Genomic DNA, 17,938 nt, shown 5'->3' with positions numbered 1-17,938 from the left:
GATGGATGTGAGAAACCTAGAGATAAATGGCTTGTTAAAGACTTAAATGCTTCATGTATGAATCAGAAAGCCATTAATATTATCCAATCAACTGTTACTATGGAAATATTCTCACTTATATCTACATGTGAGCTGCTAAAGAAGCATGGAATACTCTTCAAAACACTTTTGAAGGAGATGATCATGTGAAGGTACATCGTCTTCAACAACTCACTTCTAGATTTGAGTATGGATAGATGATACTTTCAAAAATAATTAATATTTATATTATATCTCAATATCTTTTAATATCTATTCATAAGGCGTTAGCAGCTTGGGATATTATTAGGTTATAAAAGGGAGAAGGAGAATAATACTTTTATAAAAGCTTTAAAACAATATCTGAAGAGTTGTACACTGAAAGCAAGACTTTTATGCTTGTATACAGTGATTCCTTAGTTAACTGCGATTCTTCTATCTGAAATATTGTTATTGCATAAGCCTATTATTGTCCAATTTATCTCATACTATAGATTATATGGTGTGTTGTAGATCACAGAAGATCATATAATCGAAAAAAGTTGAGATATAAATTGAGTTCACAATCGAGGTAACCATGAACGAGTTGCTGGTTTAGATTGTAGCATAAATGGATAAATAGTTTGTCTTGGCTATTTATTTATGCTAGTACACTTATGTATTGAACAGGATCACAGTGATCAGATGAATTCTTATTCTCTAACTAATTAAGAATCAAGATCTCGGTGACTTAAATAGTCTTAACCTTACTTGGATTAATCAGTGTGAATAATTAATTGACTCTTGCTTTGATTTATCAAGGGTGAGAGTTCTATTGAAACTCAATATACTCGATATTTTAGGTGATAACAATTATTATTTGACATGCAATTATATTGCAATAAGGATCTGTGTCCTGCTAATAACAGGATGATAATATCCTCTCGAGGAACTTAATAAGTTTATCGTATTAAACCCTGCAGGTGGAATTAATTCCAATACGATAATAAGTTTAAGTGGTAGCACTCGAGATGTCGTTTATTATTAAACGACTGATTAATTAATTAATTGATCGTCAGATGAATTAATTAATTAATGGATATTGGATATCTTAAACACGTGGATTAATTAAGTCTAATACTAGCCCCGACTCACCTAAAGAATAAAGAGATAATTCAGTATTAATTTTCTAGTGGAATAAATTAATACTTGTGGCTCGATTTTGTTCTGGACTGAATAAAAAAATTGAGCACTGGGAGGCCAAACTTTAATCAAGCTAGTAGATCCCCGTTTGGCCCAATAAAGATTGTATTCCATAGGGGGCGTCCTCTCTCCATCTCTTAGGCCTTTGGGCTTGGTTTGGTTTAATTAAGTTTATGGGTTTATTATTTAGGTATGATTAATACCTAGTATAAATAATAAGAGAACCCTAAAAACCTAATTACTTCTGCATTCACACAAAATCAGAAAAGAGAGAATTCTGTGAGAACAGAGGGAGAGAGAGAGAGGGGAGACGCCATTCCTGGAGGTGGAGAGGACTTGAAGCTCGTTGTCATCCAACGTCAAGTCTTTGCTGTGGGAAATAAGTCGGAAGATTCACTCTGGAGTCTCTTATAGCCGAATTTGCAAGTAAGATCCTATTCTTTTGTAATAGGCACGTTGATTTTTGTATGTATTCGTTTGATAACCGAAATAGATCACGGGCACGTAGACATATGTCATAATATGGTTCCTACAATATCTTCAATTTTGGATCCCACTGACCCTGTTGTTTTATCAGATTCAACAAATTGCAGTGACAATTGAACTGGTCAAACTCAAAGTCGTGCTATTCAAAATTTTATTTTATTTAAAAAGTGCATTTACTTTGATTGTAAAATTTTTATTAGAAAGAGAAGAATAAAAAAAATTAAAAAATATTCATTTTTTCTTTTTATTTATTATATACCTAGAGATGAAAATGTGAGAAAATGTTAAAAAATATTTTCACACCAATATTCAGATAATATTATCCAATATTACAGAGAAAATAAGTGAAAATTAGCTACTTGAGAAAATATTCTATCTTGTTCAGAGAAAATTTTATATCATACTAAATATATGAAAATAACGAAAAAATGATGAAAATGTCTTTTTCTCTTTTTTCTCTATCAAAAGTAAACCGACCCTAATTTACCTACTTGATATGTAAGTAATGTGCGACTATGGGTTTATTTAAAGTAACTCATCTTCAATTCTTTTTTTCTTTGACACTATATTTAATGTTATTTAAAAAATATAATTTATATGCAATAATTTATATAATTTGGATCAGGATATAAATTCGGATCATGATGCGGATCAGAGTCTAGTGCGGATCAACTCAATTATATGATACATCCGATTATACCCAAGTTTTTGTAAATTATAAAGTATACATATATATCATTGAATATGAGCTTATGAAAACTTGACGCGTCTGATGGGCCAAATCTCACGTAAGTTTATGTAATTATGTTAATACAACAGAGATGCCACCAATTTTCAACATACCAAATAAATGGCAAGTTGAATAAGTTCAACAAATCCAAACGAACTCATGATAGCAAAAACGACTTTGCCTTATATAGAAATGAGAAATTAGACACCCAATTTTGTTTGCTCGCCTGTATGGATGAAAGTATTGTCATTCATTAAGCTGCAAGACTCGTCACCAAATTAAATATTTCTCCGTTAATTTCCAATTTCTTTTACTCGAAATGAACAAGCACACGCCTCTCTCTTTGCTTAAGAAAAACCTTTTACTAATCTCATGCTTCAAAAACATATTAAGACACGACACAAAACAACCTTTCTATCGATTAATTAGCACAAGAAATTACGCAAAAATGTCGGTTAGATTTTTTTTTTTTTTACTTGAGGGAGTTGGGGAAGGAGAGTAATGGAATTTGAACTCGAGACTTCACTGTTCACACACAGGAGATCGCACCTGCTTGGTGTCCCCTTGGGACAAAAGTGCCGGTTAGATAAACGTTCATTAATCTTTTCACGTGAAACACTCATTTCTAAATTAGTATCTCATTATGTCAAGTTTTTGTATTATTAAGAATTTTTCCAAATTCAAGTACATGCAAGTACAACTTTCACGACAATAATGGCCAACAAATTTATAATTAGGTTGGTCAACTTGAGATTTAAAAAGTTAATAAAAAAGTATGAAAAACAAAAAAAAAAAAACATTAAACAATTCTAATAAATACAAACCAGCATTTTAATGGGTAGCCTCATGTGGCCCATACTCGCACACTTAAATTATGGTTTCCAATGCAGAATAATTCCTAATACTACTATTTTGCAACAAGAATCCTACAGATGAAATATTTTGGATACTTTCTCCCTCTCTCTCTCTCTCACACACTCACACACACAATGTTTGTAGTCTGTACAATTTTGCATTTGACCATCTCTTATATATATATATATATTTCCCTACTTTTAAACTATGTTTCGTACAATTTTTTATCAACATAAAACAAGATAGTATAATTTTTTATAATTATAATATTAATAAGATGCATGTGCTCGCAATGTGACCTTATCTCAACAGCAAGTAATATTCTCCAAAGAGCAAAATATTTTAATGCTAAAAGATAAATAAAGGGTGTATTTTTTTTAGAAATTTTGGCGAATAAAATCATGAACTATATATTTTAAATTTATAATTTTAATATGATTTTTGAAGTGTGGCAAATTAAACCATCCTCTTTTTAATTTTTATAATTTTGTTCCCCTATTTTTTTTTCTTCTGGTCGTCGTATTATTGAGTTGGAATTTACGTGGATTAGTTCGCCACGTAATATTCATGTTACGACATTGTTTTCTATAAAATCGTTGGATATTGGAAATTATGGTGTAAATACAGGGTACAGACCCTTTATAATTTGAAAAAAAAAATTGAAATCGTACGATTCAAAACCTTTTTTTTTTTCGAATTAATTCAAAACCTTTTTTTATTATTATGAATTCGTATGTTTTTTATGATGAGGAAATCGCGTTGATGTTATTCGATGTGTACACTGAATAAATTTTATTTTTATGCGATAAGTTGCTATTCATATATGAGAGGTAAACCGCATTTGGAAATTCAATGTTAAACTTTAAAATATAATGTTAAAATTACAAAATAGATCACAGTGCATAATTTATTCAGCAGTTTTCCATATTATATTTACTTCGATTAATGACATAACAAAAATATGAGCAGGTTTATCCCAAAGTCTCGATGCAACAACTAAAAATAAGAGCATCCGTATTGGGCCACTCGATCGCCCCTACTCGAGTAAGTTGGCGATCGAATAGTCCAATGCAGGATGCATCCTTTGTCTACTCGAGTATTACTCGATCTATTGAGTAGGCCTCATTTGATAAATTGCTAAGCGCGTGCATGCACGCTTTGAATTTAAAAAAAAAGAAAGGAAAAATGAAAAACCTATTCCATTTAATGATGATGACTGTTTTTGTATGATTGTTTTTATATTAAATTCGAAAAATGATTGTTTTTGTAAAATGAGGCGGTGGTGGAGTATTTTGGATAAATGATTGTTTTTATATTAAACCTATTTCCCTTATTTTATGATTGTTTTTGTATTTTAATCTAAAATTTCATGTTCTTCTATTTTTAAAAAATTTATTTGGGGAATTGGAAATTGGAATAGCCTCGGACAATTATTTAATTTGAAATAAATTGTGTTATTTAAATTCGAGCAATTAAAATTAAATAAAAAATATAAAAATCAAACCGAAAAAAATCAAGTAAGCTATCAAGTAATCCCAATGCGGCCTTCTTATTTAATGTGGTCTCCTCCAATCAAGTAAGCTATATATCAAGTAGGCTATCGAATAGGCACCAATGCGGATGCTCTAAGCCATACAACTTATATCACAAGCGTCACCAGATGAGATCCGCTATCCCAGAATATTGTGTGTACCACTCTTCATTTCTTTGTTTTATAAATTATTTTTTTTAAAATAAAAATTAGTATTATTGTATTATAAACTCTAATTAGTATTTACCATTGAAAAAATAAAATTTAAAAAATTATATACCTTAACTTTGAATTAATGAACCCAAATAATTTATTATTAATTCAAATAAATAAATAAAATAATTATAAACCCTAAATGGATGAGTGAACCCTTATTAATTATCTTTATATTATATAAAAGCATAATAAATTAAAATTAAATAAAAAATAATTTTAACATATAAAGAAATGAAGAATGGTACACGTACTACACACTATATTTTGGGACAGATGATTCCATTTGCAAGCGTCACAATTTACAACATACTCCCTCCGTCCCATGAAGCATGACACACTTCTTTTCGGCACGAGAATTAAGAAATTAGTATTTTGTGTGTTAGGTGTGGTAGGTGAAAAAGTGAAATGTGAATAAAGGATAGATATTTTGCTATTTTTAGAAACGTGTCATGCTTCGTGGGACAAATAAAAAAAAAACTGTGTTATGCTTCGTGGGACGGAGGGAGTATATTGCGGCGTAATTTAATCCACGTGCAATAAGCGTTTGTTCTTTGCCAAACCGAAACATATCAGATCTAAATATGTAATGTAATTGTTTCATTTTATGTCCTATATATTTTCAATTTTTTATATCCTTTTACATACTCCCTCCGTCCCTAAAATGGCTTCCTCTTTGGGGACGACACGAGTTTTAATAAAAAGTTGTAAAGTGTATTGATAGTGGAGAAAAAGTGATATAATTATTATTGGAAGTTGTGAAAAATGTTATAATTAGTATTGGGAGTGGTGAAAAGTGAAAAGTAAGAATAAATAAAGTATTATTAGTGGTGGGGTAGGTTTCCAAAAATGGAAAGAAAGAAAGAGGAAGTTATTTGGGGGACGTCCCAAAATGGAAAAAGATGAAGTTATTTTAGGGACGGAGGGAGTATATTTTTGTATCACTTTTAATTTACTTTCATTTTAATTTATTACTAGAGTTTATAAATCATGTCCACAAACATACCGAATCGCAAAAAAAAAAAAAAAACAATTCATGTCCAAAACAAATAAAATAAAAATAAGATCACTCTTTGACTCTTACACACTGCACACAAAATATTCAAGACATCAACTTTATACAAAATTTTTTATTTTGAACACCCCGAATATTAAAAAAAAAAAATACTAATTTTGAAATAGAGAATCCGGTCGTCAGTGGGCCAGGTGGACCGGGTAGCGGTCTATGCAGTGGAGCCACGGGCTATCCGGCGACGGGCCGACGTCGCGCAGCGCCTCCCACACGGCGCTGTTGCACTTAAATCCACTCCCAAAGGCGATCTGCCACACGCGCTGCCCCTTCCTCACCCTCCCCTTCGCCTCCATATACGCCAGCTCATACCAAATCGAGCTCGACGAAGTGTTTCCGAATCTGTGCAGAGTCATCCGCGACGCCTCCACGTGGATCGCCTCCAGCCGCAGGCTCCGCTCCAGCTCGTCGATCACGGCGCGGCCTCCGGCGTGGATGCAGAAGTGGTGGAACGCCAGCTTGAAATCCGGTATGTAGGGCTTGATCTTAGGGTTCCATATTCTGCGGGCCACCAGCGTCACGAAGAAGAGCAGCTGCTCGCTCACGGGCAGCACCAGCGGGCCTAGCGTCGTGATGTTCGATTTCAGCGCCTCGCCGGCGATCGCCATCAGATCCTTCGACAGCGACACCCCGATTTTAATGTTTCTCCCCTTCACGTCGCCATCATTGTCGTTGTCCTGCTCCTGGTACACGCATTTGAAGGCGGTGTCGTCGGCGCCCTTGTGCGTGCGGACCGCGTGGAGGATTTTGTATTTCGACCGCCGCCGGTCGGAGCTTCGATTCGAGAGGAGCACGGCGGCGCCGCCCATGCGGAAGAGGCAATTGGGGATCAGCATCGATTTTTTGTTGCCGTAGTACCAATTCTGCGTGATGTTCTCGGTGCTCACGACGACGGCGTAGGTGTTGCGGTGGAGCTGGAGCATGTCCTTCGCCAGATCGACGGCGATCAAGCCGGCGCTGCACCCCATCCCGCCCAAATTGAAGCTCCGGACGTTGCCGCGGAGCTTGTACCTGTTGACGATCATGGCGGAGAGCGACGGCGTGGGGTTGAAGAGGCTGCAGTTGACCACCAGCACCCCGATCTGCTTCGGCGCGACGCCGGTGGCGCGGAAAAGGCTGTCCAGCGCGCCGAACACCACCTGCTCGGCCTCGGCGCGCGCCGCGGCCATGGACGGCTGCGGCGGGAGGCGGTGGAGCGCCTCGGGGAGGTAGGTCTCCTCGCCGAGGCCGGAACGTTCTAGAATCTTCCGCTGGAAGTCGAGCGACGACTCGTCGAAGTCGCCGGTGAGCCGCGAGTGCTCCATGAACTTGTGGAACTCGACCCGGAGGCGGTCGGGCGGGCGGTAGCACGCGTAGTCGACCAGGTAGACGGGTCTGGGTCGGGTCATGAAGGCGACCGTCGCCCCGAATACCAGCGCGCCCGAGAGAAGCGAAACGGTCGCGCGATTATGCTTGAGGTTGAGATACAAGTTTACGAAATCTTCATAATCCATTTCAAATATTCGGATTAATGTGAAGGAAATTAGAGGGATTAGACATAGAGTCAAGAAATGGGACATCAAGTAGTGGTACCCTAGTTTCACGTACTTGAGTTTCACGCTTCCGTTTCTTGCGGTGGCGCCGCCGCTCGCGGCGGCGGTGGAGTTAGGCTGTGCCATGAAATGACTGCGTGTTTTTAATTTAATTATCAGTGTGTGTAGAGGTATATTGTGGCGTACGGTATTTATGATGGGAGGGAAACAATTTAAAATAATTTACGTATAAAAATGGCAAAACCGTAGATGGATCTGGAATAGAATGTAATGAAATGAAAATAAGTTGAATGTTTTTTTTTGGAAAGTAAATGAAAAAAATTGGAGTTGGTTGGGAAGTTTGGAGCGAGTAGATACAACTGTAACAGCTAATACAAACCTTAAAACATGATTGACAAGCTTATAAAAAAATATTGAATTAATTAAATAATAAAAAAATAGGGTGTCCACGTACGTATAATTAGTTTAGAAAAGAAATGAGGTTTTTCACTCCATTTGTAATAGCATTATAGCGTGTTGAGGAGTTTGGGGCAAGAGTGGGATGTGTGTGGACTGATGAGTGAATGCTTGAAAATGTTGTGGCGGCCAAGGGCTGTTATTGGTTGCGTGAACCGCAAAAACTCAACATACATTGTGCAAAGTGTTTTTCAGGAGTAGTTGAATTACATATGATATCAATCTAAATGAAAAGGGACTGCTAGCGACAATATATATATATATATATATAGGAATTGGTTCAATTGAGATTTATATATATATTGAGATTTTGAGATAAATGAACATATAAGTACATTTTGATGAACTTGTCAATTAATTTTTATGAACGCGCGTTGGTCTGGGGTTCAATCCCTACAAGTGGCGTGTTTTTTAAATAAATTAAATAGATTCATATGTTCATGAGTTATATTGGTTATGTTCAAAGAATTTATTGATATGTTCATTTATCTCAAAATCTCAAAATATTTAAAATCTCAATATAAGCTAACCCTATATATATATATATATATATATAGGGAGAGGTTCAAATAAGAACCACTAAATAAAATTAGAACAGAGAACCATTTTAAGTCATTCGATCATCAAGATCTACGGTGGATGCATCATCTTGGTGGATGGATGCAGGTGCTGGGTTCGAATCCTGAAGGGAGCAAAAAAAATATTATTTTCGGATGCATTAAATTTAATAGCGAATGCATTAATTTGTATAGTAGATGCATTGATTTTAATGGTTCTTATGTTCTCACGATAAGTGTGGTTCTCACTATAACCGCACCCTATATATATATATATATATATATATATATATATATATATATATATCTGAAAATTGCTCCCATTAAATTTGTAGCTGTTATTTGTTAAGTCCACGTTTGGTGGGGTGTTTTTAGAGGTTGAAAAGGGATTCAATTAATTGAATCCATTACTTATTGTTTGGTTTGAGTAGTGAGTTAACCATTACCATTACTTAAGCGTAACTCAATCACCCAATTTATTACCCCTCACTCCTTTATTGAAGGTCGCGTGACGAGAATTTGGAAGTTTGAAAATTTGGTCGAAGTGTTCAATGACAACTAGTTTTCGGTTTGTAAGGTACACGAAAATAGTTACTATTTAGATAATATAGTAAAATGCAATTATAATTAAGTAAATTATAGTATATGAACCACATATATAGAGAGAGTTCAAATGAAATATACTCCTTATGTGTTAACTATGATTTATGATTGTTATAAAACGAAGTATTTATTGTAACATATATAAATCACTATCATAAAAGAAACCTCATTGTACATATATATTAAGTAGAAAAAGAAAAAGGAAATTATGAGAATTAAACTATATGACCTCACTCTTTATACGGAAGAGTTTTACTTAAGAAACATATTGTAAAATATTAGTATTTCATATAAAAGATCGTTATTAATTAATTTATTATATAAAGAGAGAGAATTATACTACATAGAGAAAAGTTTGAAATTCCTTTTTCTATATACATGTAAAATCTTAAAATTACGAAATTTCAAAAGTTTGAATCGAAATTCTATAATGAGTGTGTAGTTTAGTTGCATTACCAAAATATAGAAATTCTATAAGGTAGATGGCCGTGTTCCGCGAGTGGTTTCTAAACCACTGGCCGCCAAACTGTATCCGACTATTTATTTTATTCATTCTATTTTTTCTTTAATTCCTAATAATAAACATTAGTATTTTTTTTACACGTTTAATATACATTTATTGGCTTCACCCAACTATATTGAGATTTTATTTATGGCTTTTCTTATATTAGGAAAGTTCTCAACTGTAAACCACCTGACAGATCCTTATCTAGTCATTTTCCCTTCCAAAAATGCTGAAGTATCAAACAATCTTAATTAACCAATAAACAAAATAAGTTGCTATCTATGTTTGATTGATTATATCGAACTGCAGTCTGGGGCTGATCATACTAGTCAATGAAGTCACCACAAACTTGAAATAATATATGCCTGTAATAAAGTACTTATTCTATTATACATAAATAATTATTAATTATTTCATAAACTTTAATTTACTTATTTTATCCATATTCATTCAATTTATGTGATAGACGATGAAGCGCAATATGTTGGTAAGACGCTTCTCCTCCAATAAATAGGTTGGGGGTTCGAGTCACCTAGAAGGCTAGAGTGTGAGTGTAACGATTTTAAAAAAATAATAATAAAAATTCAATTTAGGTGATATTATAATATGATATACTATATTTATCTATCAATATCATAAAACTGTGTAATATTATAAAATTTTGTTATATATCTATAATAGAGTTTTGATAAATTCTGGTTATAAATGTATAAATAAATTTCTTTCACCACGCATTGGTTCCAACCTGCATGTATAGTCTGTGTATAAAAAATTAATAGTTTGTTAATTTTCTTTAATTAATTTTGAAAATCACGATGAATTAAGAAGATACGAGTAGAAACATTGATATACTTCTCTCTCTATCGATCATTCCTCAATTAGAATTTACTTAGCCATATATGAATCTCTTTGCCCCCCTAAAAATAGTATGTGAATTTCTTTGGAATTTCGACATAATCATTCCACCTTTATCAATTGAAAGTCAAGGACAATTAAAAATCAAGATGATCTGTTTCAAAAAAAAATCATGCAAGATGATCAATGAAGACACAAACAAGATCTAAAAATCAATGTTTCAGTTTTTTATGAGAAGTGTATATAGGGTTTACAAAGCGTACGTATGGACGAAGAAGACGAAAAAAAGAAACAACAATAAAAAGGAATCATCTTGATTTTCAATTGTCTCTGAAATAAGAAAGAGGTGTTGGTCTAAACATTTTTTTAAAAATGGAGGCATTGAAAAAAGTAGGAGAAGAAAAAAATACAAAAAAAAAAAGAAGACACATAAGGAAATTAATAAAAAAAATAGTATATATGATTTGTATGTTGGCGCTAATTAAGAAGTCGTTTATGTTGAGTCACCCACCATATCAAAACTCATCTATAATACATAAATACTCATGTGCAACCGGATGCACCGTGCAACTGATTTCCAGAATGACACTACTTCATTCGGGAAATGACACTTGAACATTTTCGAATGACACTTGATCTCCAAGTGTCATTTGTACGTTGAAGTAGTGTCATTCAGAAATCAGTTGCACGGTGCAACCGATTACACGGGAGAGTGCATATTTCAATTTTTAAGAATAGTTTAATGTATATATGCAATTTACGTATTTGATATATGATAAAAATCCTCTTGTATCTTAAATTTTTTAAAATTGTGATTAGGTTCATCTATTTTTTACATATTTATAGGTATGTCCGTTTGTGCAATGCACAACGAGCATCAAAACTTAATGACATTATAATTTATTCATTTAAAGTGTACTGTCATATATATGCAAAATTTGAGAGTAATGATGTTTTCAAACTAATGCATTAACAAACTTAAACATTAATTATAATCTTCATTATATTTTTATTTAAGCATTAATTAAACCCTTTTTAGTAAGCATGAATTAAACCTAGTATTAACTTATTAGAACATTTTAAGTCTAAAAAAAAAACTTATTAGAAGATTTTGTGTGTTATTAAGGTCAGCATGAATTAGCTAGTAACTTGTGAATAAAAAAGAAAGAAAGGGAGAAAGAGGGATTTATTAGAACATTTTTAAACGCTCTGCACATTTTGGGTGTTTGCTAAGGTTGTAAACTCAAAGCCCAAACCAAAGTCCTATTCTTATTATTCAGCCCATTCATTGACATTGCAAAATTAATTCCATCAATTACCCCATTTGTGAGATTCAGTGTCCCACAATTTTATGTGTGTCACTGTGTCCCATGCTTATATTTATTATTTTAAAAATATTTTTTATAAAAATAAAATTTATTATAATACTATGAGTTATATTTAATTTTTATTTCAAAAAATTATTTTTTTTTAAAAATATATACCATAACTTTGAATTTATCAACTTATTATTAACTAATAAAAGTGAAATTAAATGATAAAAAATAATTATATACCCTAAATTGATGGAATAAACCCTAGTTAATAATCACAAAATTAAACTAAAGCATATAAAATTGAAATTAAAGAAAATATATATAAGAAATTAAACAAAATTGAAAGTGGGACATAAAGTGTGGTATACTGAATCTCATTCCGGTAAGGAATGGCACAAAGAGTGGGAAAATATGATTTTGGAAAGAAAAAAAAATTGAGAACCGAAAAAATAGATAATTAACTAGTATTAAATGGGAATTCGGTGTGATTTTTCCTAGCTGGTGCTCGATAAAATTCCTACAGTTATTTGATGACAGGTAGATAACAAATTACATTTGGTTAAATCTTAATATAATCGCGGGGAAAGTACGTCTAATTATTCTTGATAGGTTCATAAAATTGCATAGCGATGCATCAATATTTAAATTGCAACTTATATAATTCAACAAGACAAATGAGAAATCCTTAAGCGGTGAAAAGCCTCTCTATTTGGAGTTCATGTTACTTTGAGCAATCTGATAATTTTTCCTTGCGTTTAGCTGCATTGTATTTTTAGCTGAATTGCGTTTTTGATTTTTTGTTACCTGCTTCTAAATTACTGAAGTGGTATTTAATTTGTGGGGCTTGCGACATTGGGTGGGAAAATCCCAACCTGGTATCTAAGATTGATTTCCACGTGTGTCAATAATATCTATTATCCAATAAATAATGCCACATGTGCCACTTCTATTTGACACCCAGATGACAAGATCCCAACTTTATCCTTTTTTTTTTCTTTTCCCCCTCAACTTGTTATGTTATGCACCACCATTTCATTGCTTTGAATTAATTCTTGAATTGCTGAGTTAACTCGTGACAATGGCAACTCAGGCATTGTCCATTTGCACTTCAGCAGAGGCGGCGAGGCAGATTCTTGGAGGGCGGCCGCCGCTCTCCTCCAAGAAGGTTTCCTTGGTCGTAAGAGCTGCTTCTTCTACTCCTCCGGTTAAGGTAAATGTCCAATTTCATACATCATGGATTGTTCATAATATGTTGTGCTGCATGGGAAATGATATTTTTTTTTTTTCAGCAAGGAGCTGACAGGCAGCTTTGGTTTGCTTCCAAGCAGAGTCTTTCCTACCTGGATGGAAGGTTTTTTTTTTTGTTTTTTAACTTATTAAATTGGTAACAGAGCTAGGTCAAAATAAAAACAAAGATAAAAATTTAAATTTTTGTTCAGTCTCCCTGGAGACTTCGGGTTCGACCCGTTGGGACTGTCGGACCCGGAGGGCACGGGAGGATTCATCGAGCCGAGGTGGCTGGCCTACGGAGAGATCATCAACGGGCGGTTCGCCATGTTGGGGGTGGTAGGAGCCATTGCACCAGAAATCCTGGGGAAAGCAGGGCTGATCCCGGCGGAAACAGCTCTCCCATGGTTCCGAACGGGGGTGATTCCCCCGGCCGGAACCTACGACTACTGGGCCGATAACTACACGCTTTTCGTGCTGGAGATGGCCCTGATGGGGTTCGCGGAGCACAGGAGGTTCCAGGACTGGGCCAAGCCAGGCTCCATGGGGAAGCAGTACTTTCTAGGCCTGGAGAAGGGTTTGGGAGGATCGGGTGATCCTGCCTACCCCGGTGGCCCGTTTTTCAACCCGTTAGGGTTCGGGAAAGACGAGAAGTCGATGAAGGAGTTGAAGCTGAAGGAGGTGAAGAATGGGAGACTGGCGATGTTGGCGATCTTGGGATTTTTCATACAAGCTTTGGTGACGGGCGTCGGGCCGTACCAAAATTTGCTGGATCATCTGTCTGATCCTATCAACAACAATGTCTTCACCAGTCTCAAATTTCATTAGTCCGTTTGAGATGTTGTGATGTGCTCTCTCTCATTGTCCTGTTTAAAAATTTGTTGTGCAGATTTACTATGAGACTGTCAAGACTGTAATTTGTATCTCACAGACTTGGATCAAACTATGAAAAACTTTATTTCGTGGAAGTAAAATGAGGAGTGATATATTTAATTTATATTTCAGATTACGATTCGTAATGAATTCATCGAAATCACGTGTGCTCAGCAAGAACACTAATACATGAACAAAAAACATACAGCCAACTTGAAGAATGAATGTGTAAGCACATGTGCCTTTATCCTATATTGTTCAATTGTTCATTTCAATTATCGAAGATGGAAGAAGAAGGATAAATTTGTGTATTTTTTTGTAAAAATAAGTTATATATTATAAATAATATTTTTAACACATATAAATAATAATTTTAATAAATATAAATGATATTGTCAGATGCCGCAGATAAGGATGGGTTGACTCTCACAAGTGAGTCATAAATAGTCCACCTTAATCAAGTGTTTGGTTTACATGGCCCTCGATTGATAATCCGGTCCGCATCTAATCATCCAAAAAGTTGGATGGATTATTTAATTACCCCTCTAATCTTATTAGGGGCGTTTACTTTGAATGATTAATATTAATGGATAAAAATGGTAAGGTATTACCCTTGTTTACTTTGATGGATTGAAATTTGGAATATCCTAATGCCATTGATTATTTATATCATTTAAGCTACTTTTGCTTGATTTCTATCTCATTAAAAAGGTCAGATTGGAGTAATCATACCCTTGAGGTTAAAAATACTCAATCATGCTTCTTATCAATCATGCAAAGTAAACGTCCCCTTATCCTTAAGAGTAGGATAACTCTAATCCCAAATAATTAAGGACCTTGGAATATCTCAAAGTATCAATTCATCAAAGTAAACAAGAGATTAACCTTATTATTTTTATCTATCAAAACTAATCCTACAAAGTAAATGTCCCTTGATCTTATCTATCTCATCCCCAAATCAAACGCCTGTTTAGCGTTCTATTAGAGTTTTGTGATTTATTAAATAAATCCAATACTATCACCCTGCTAATATATAAAATACTAGTACTAAGCACGTCTAATGAAAAATGATTTAAAATTATAGTATTAAAATAAAACTATTCAAATCCAATATTTTAATTAGTGATTGAGATGGCTGGTATGGTGAATGGTATGAACTATTTCAATTTTGAAACCCTTTTCAAAAGGAATAAGTTGTCACTTACCAAATCATTGTTTCCAAAGTTTAAAAAATAAGATTTAGGTAAAAAAAAAATCAAATGATATTTTTGAATTTATTTGATCGGAAAATAATGTGGGCTTTAATTTTTTCTAATTCCGTCTTTGCAGCCCAACCCAACGCGCTTACCTGCTCACTACTTGTCGCCCAAGCCAGATGAGCTAATTTATAAATCTCAGATTATAATTAATTCAGTTAGTCTCTTCAAAACAAAAAATTAATTCAGTTAGAGGAAAGTCGTTTTTCAATTGGCGAAGCGGTAGTAATTCTATTTCATTTTTGGTTTTCAAGGTTATTTCCTTTCCCTTTTTATTTTGATCTCTTGATAATATGCATTCGTGAATTGAATTTCTGTGTTACGCAATGCACATGAAATTTCTGTTTTTGCTTGATTATGATATAATGTTTTGTGTTATTGATCGAATTGAAGATTTTTGAAATCTCTCCGTTGCACTTGCAGTTACCTTTGAGTCGAATTATGTTATGTTAATGTATTGCCGTTTTTTTTCCCTCTCTAGTGTCCGAGTTAAATTTGTTGAAGTTAAGTGCGAATTATGTGGGTTTCGTTTAGCATAATTACTTAATCAGTATATTTTGTTGTAATACGCAGAGAATAAAGAAAATAAAGTGCTTCGTTTTCTAGGAATTCATAAAATATCATAATCGTAGAAGAAAAGAAAAATTTCTGAGTTTGTAATTTGCAGAGAATTCTGTCACTTGTTGTTTTGTTCATGTTGCTTTAGCAATCGGGTTGTATTTGCTTAGATTTAGAAATTTTCCTTGATAGATATAATGCTATGTTTAGCTGAATTGTGTTTTATTTTGTAAATGCTCTAGCCTAATTCCAAATTAATTCATGAAGAATTGGCTTCGAGAGTTTTAGGGGCTTATCTTGTGATTTTTTGAAACCTGCTTGTAATTATTGAATAGTTTTTGCTGATTTATGCTTTGGTCTAGAGAAGTTTCCCTACTCATTTTTGCAATCTAGAAAATTTGTTTGTTTGTTTGTTTTTTCGAATGAGGAGTCAAGAGTGATATTTGTGGAATTTATTCGTGCTCAAAAGTTTGCATTCATGCTTGCACGACTTTGCTTAGCTGTTGACAAGATCCCAAACCCTTCTGCAGCATTGATCAACAATGACAACTGAAAAGATCTCGAATGATAAGCTCCCAGCACCAGGAGTTCCAGCTCCGGAAGTGAGTTCGTGTAGGAAGAAGAAGAGTGAAGAAGCAACTTTCCTCGAAGATGTGAAGGATCACATAAATGACTTCATTCATGCTTCCATGGATGAGCACAAAACTTGCTTTCAGAAAAGTATCAAGAAGGTCGCTTCTAACCTCTACAAAAAAAAACTATGGACTGTAAACCAATTCTAATATGTAGATTTTATGGATTTTCAGATGTTTGGAATGTCAAAAGTCGTTGCAGAAAGGAATTCGCAGACAAAGGAAGTGGAAAGTTCTCTACCTCTTCGAACAACAACATAGGCCGACTACTTTGTCCGGAATCTTACTTTGTTGCACGAATTATTAACAATAAACAAGGTTAATCTAGTTAAAGAGAGTGCATGATCGACTTTTTAGACAATTGAGATTCTCATTTGAAGTTTTATTGGATGTTTACATTGATTATCGAAATTTAGGTCACACGAGGGACAATGTGAGCCAGACTGCATTGTATTTTCTGCTTAGTGGTGCTTCTCTCCATGAACATAGTTTATAACTTGAGATGTCTATTGTGAATTTTACCCTATGATAGGATTATTCCAGCGAATATCTCCATAAAACGCCTTTTTCTTGCCCCCTCTCCCCTTTACCACTAAATGTTGGTTATACATTTTGGCTTTGTTACTCTTTCCTCTTCTCCACTGGGATTCCGAGGCCCCCCGTAGAGGACCATTGTCGATGGGTCCAGTTGAAGAAAGTAATGTTTGTGAGTGGTCATCTATTCTACATTGCCTGTTGATTTTGATGTTGATAAGTAGAGCTGCTATCAGAAAAACCTAAGCTGTCTTCTAGATGCTCGTCTCGTCTCCTAAATAGTCTTTGTTAGGGATTTGTTAATCCCGGAATTGCAGGATTTACGAGCTTTCTATAGATGCTACACACTTGATGACACACAGGGTCGCGTAGACCTCAGGGAATTAGTGTTGATGGGATGCATTTGCAATGCTTTTTTGTGTGGAGGAATAAAATTTGTGCAGGTCCATGCTATCATATTTCACAATCATTATCATGATGAGTTATATGTGTTTTGAGGCATTCCAAGAACTTGAACGAGAGAGAGAGAGCTACCAAATGTGGTGGGGTCCCTTTCAAGGGCATATGCATTGAATAGCTCATGATATGATTTTTGGTACCGATTCAACCAATTTAATATCATTTTCTTTCTACGGTCAAATGGATTCTATGCTCTTATATATTCTCTAACTTATTTTTTTCCCTCATATTCTGGAATAATTTTTGTTGTGGTTATTACTATCCAGGAATTTATAAATCTTTGACAATTTAGGAGGGAAAATATTACTATATTTTTTCAGAATGTTTGATCCTTTTCTCAATAGTGTTTTAATTTTTGGCAAATTGGTATGCAATATGTCTACATTTTTTTAATAATGGCACGGGGACCTGGTTTAAATTTCGGTATAGAAAAATTCACATGGCAAGTTGGATCCGATATAGCACCACCATTGGTGTCATAAGTGGAGTAT

At 34.2% G+C, this 17,938-nt stretch overlaps 3 protein-coding genes across 6 annotated transcripts; 2 read left to right on the top strand and 1 right to left on the bottom strand.

Annotated features, from left to right (window-relative positions):
- Positions 1 to 6,052: 6,052 nt before the first annotated feature.
- Positions 6,053 to 8,146, bottom strand: LOC131005376 (3-ketoacyl-CoA synthase 4-like). Of its 2 annotated transcripts, XM_057932318.1 has the most exons (2): positions 7,672 to 7,962; positions 6,053 to 7,564 (listed from the first exon to the last, which is right to left on the bottom strand). In XM_057932318.1, exon 2 carries the CDS (start codon positions 7,470 to 7,472, stop codon positions 6,210 to 6,212), a length of 1,263 nt encoding a protein of 420 aa, XP_057788301.1. In that variant the 5' UTR covers positions 7,473 to 7,564; positions 7,672 to 7,962; the 3' UTR covers positions 6,053 to 6,209. The 2 variants fall into 2 exon arrangements, with proteins under 2 accessions (XP_057788301.1, XP_057788300.1); XM_057932317.1 differs by having other exon boundaries at positions 6,053 to 8,146.
- A 4,719-nt stretch (positions 8,147 to 12,865) lies between these two features.
- On the top strand, positions 12,866 to 14,109 carry LOC131005416 (chlorophyll a-b binding protein 8, chloroplastic-like). The gene is made up of 3 exons (XM_057932404.1): positions 12,866 to 13,118; positions 13,198 to 13,259; positions 13,348 to 14,109. The coding sequence occupies exons 1-3, from the start codon at positions 12,987 to 12,989 to the stop codon at positions 13,961 to 13,963; spliced, it is 810 nt and encodes a 269-aa protein (XP_057788387.1). The 5' UTR covers positions 12,866 to 12,986; the 3' UTR covers positions 13,964 to 14,109.
- Positions 14,110 to 15,362: 1,253 nt separating this feature from the next.
- On the top strand, positions 15,363 to 16,961 carry LOC131005450 (uncharacterized). Of its 3 annotated transcripts, none has more exons than XM_057932459.1 (3): positions 15,363 to 15,518; positions 16,353 to 16,553; positions 16,629 to 16,961. In XM_057932459.1, exons 2-3 carry the CDS (start codon positions 16,365 to 16,367, stop codon positions 16,713 to 16,715), a joined length of 276 nt encoding a protein of 91 aa, XP_057788442.1. In that variant the 5' UTR covers positions 15,363 to 15,518; positions 16,353 to 16,364; the 3' UTR covers positions 16,716 to 16,961. The 3 variants fall into 3 exon arrangements, with proteins under 3 accessions (XP_057788442.1, XP_057788444.1, XP_057788443.1); XM_057932461.1 differs by having other exon boundaries at positions 15,405 to 15,486; XM_057932460.1 differs by having other exon boundaries at positions 15,410 to 15,518; positions 16,323 to 16,553.
- Positions 16,962 to 17,938: the final 977 nt, after the last annotated feature.

Source organism: Salvia miltiorrhiza, chromosome 1 (assembly GCF_028751815.1).
Source record: "Salvia miltiorrhiza cultivar Shanhuang (shh) chromosome 1, IMPLAD_Smil_shh, whole genome shotgun sequence".
Classification (NCBI taxonomy): Eukaryota; Viridiplantae; Streptophyta; class Magnoliopsida; order Lamiales; family Lamiaceae; genus Salvia; species Salvia miltiorrhiza.
Note: the sequence above shows the minus strand (reverse complement) of the source record. Positions and strands in the feature narration are given on the sequence as shown.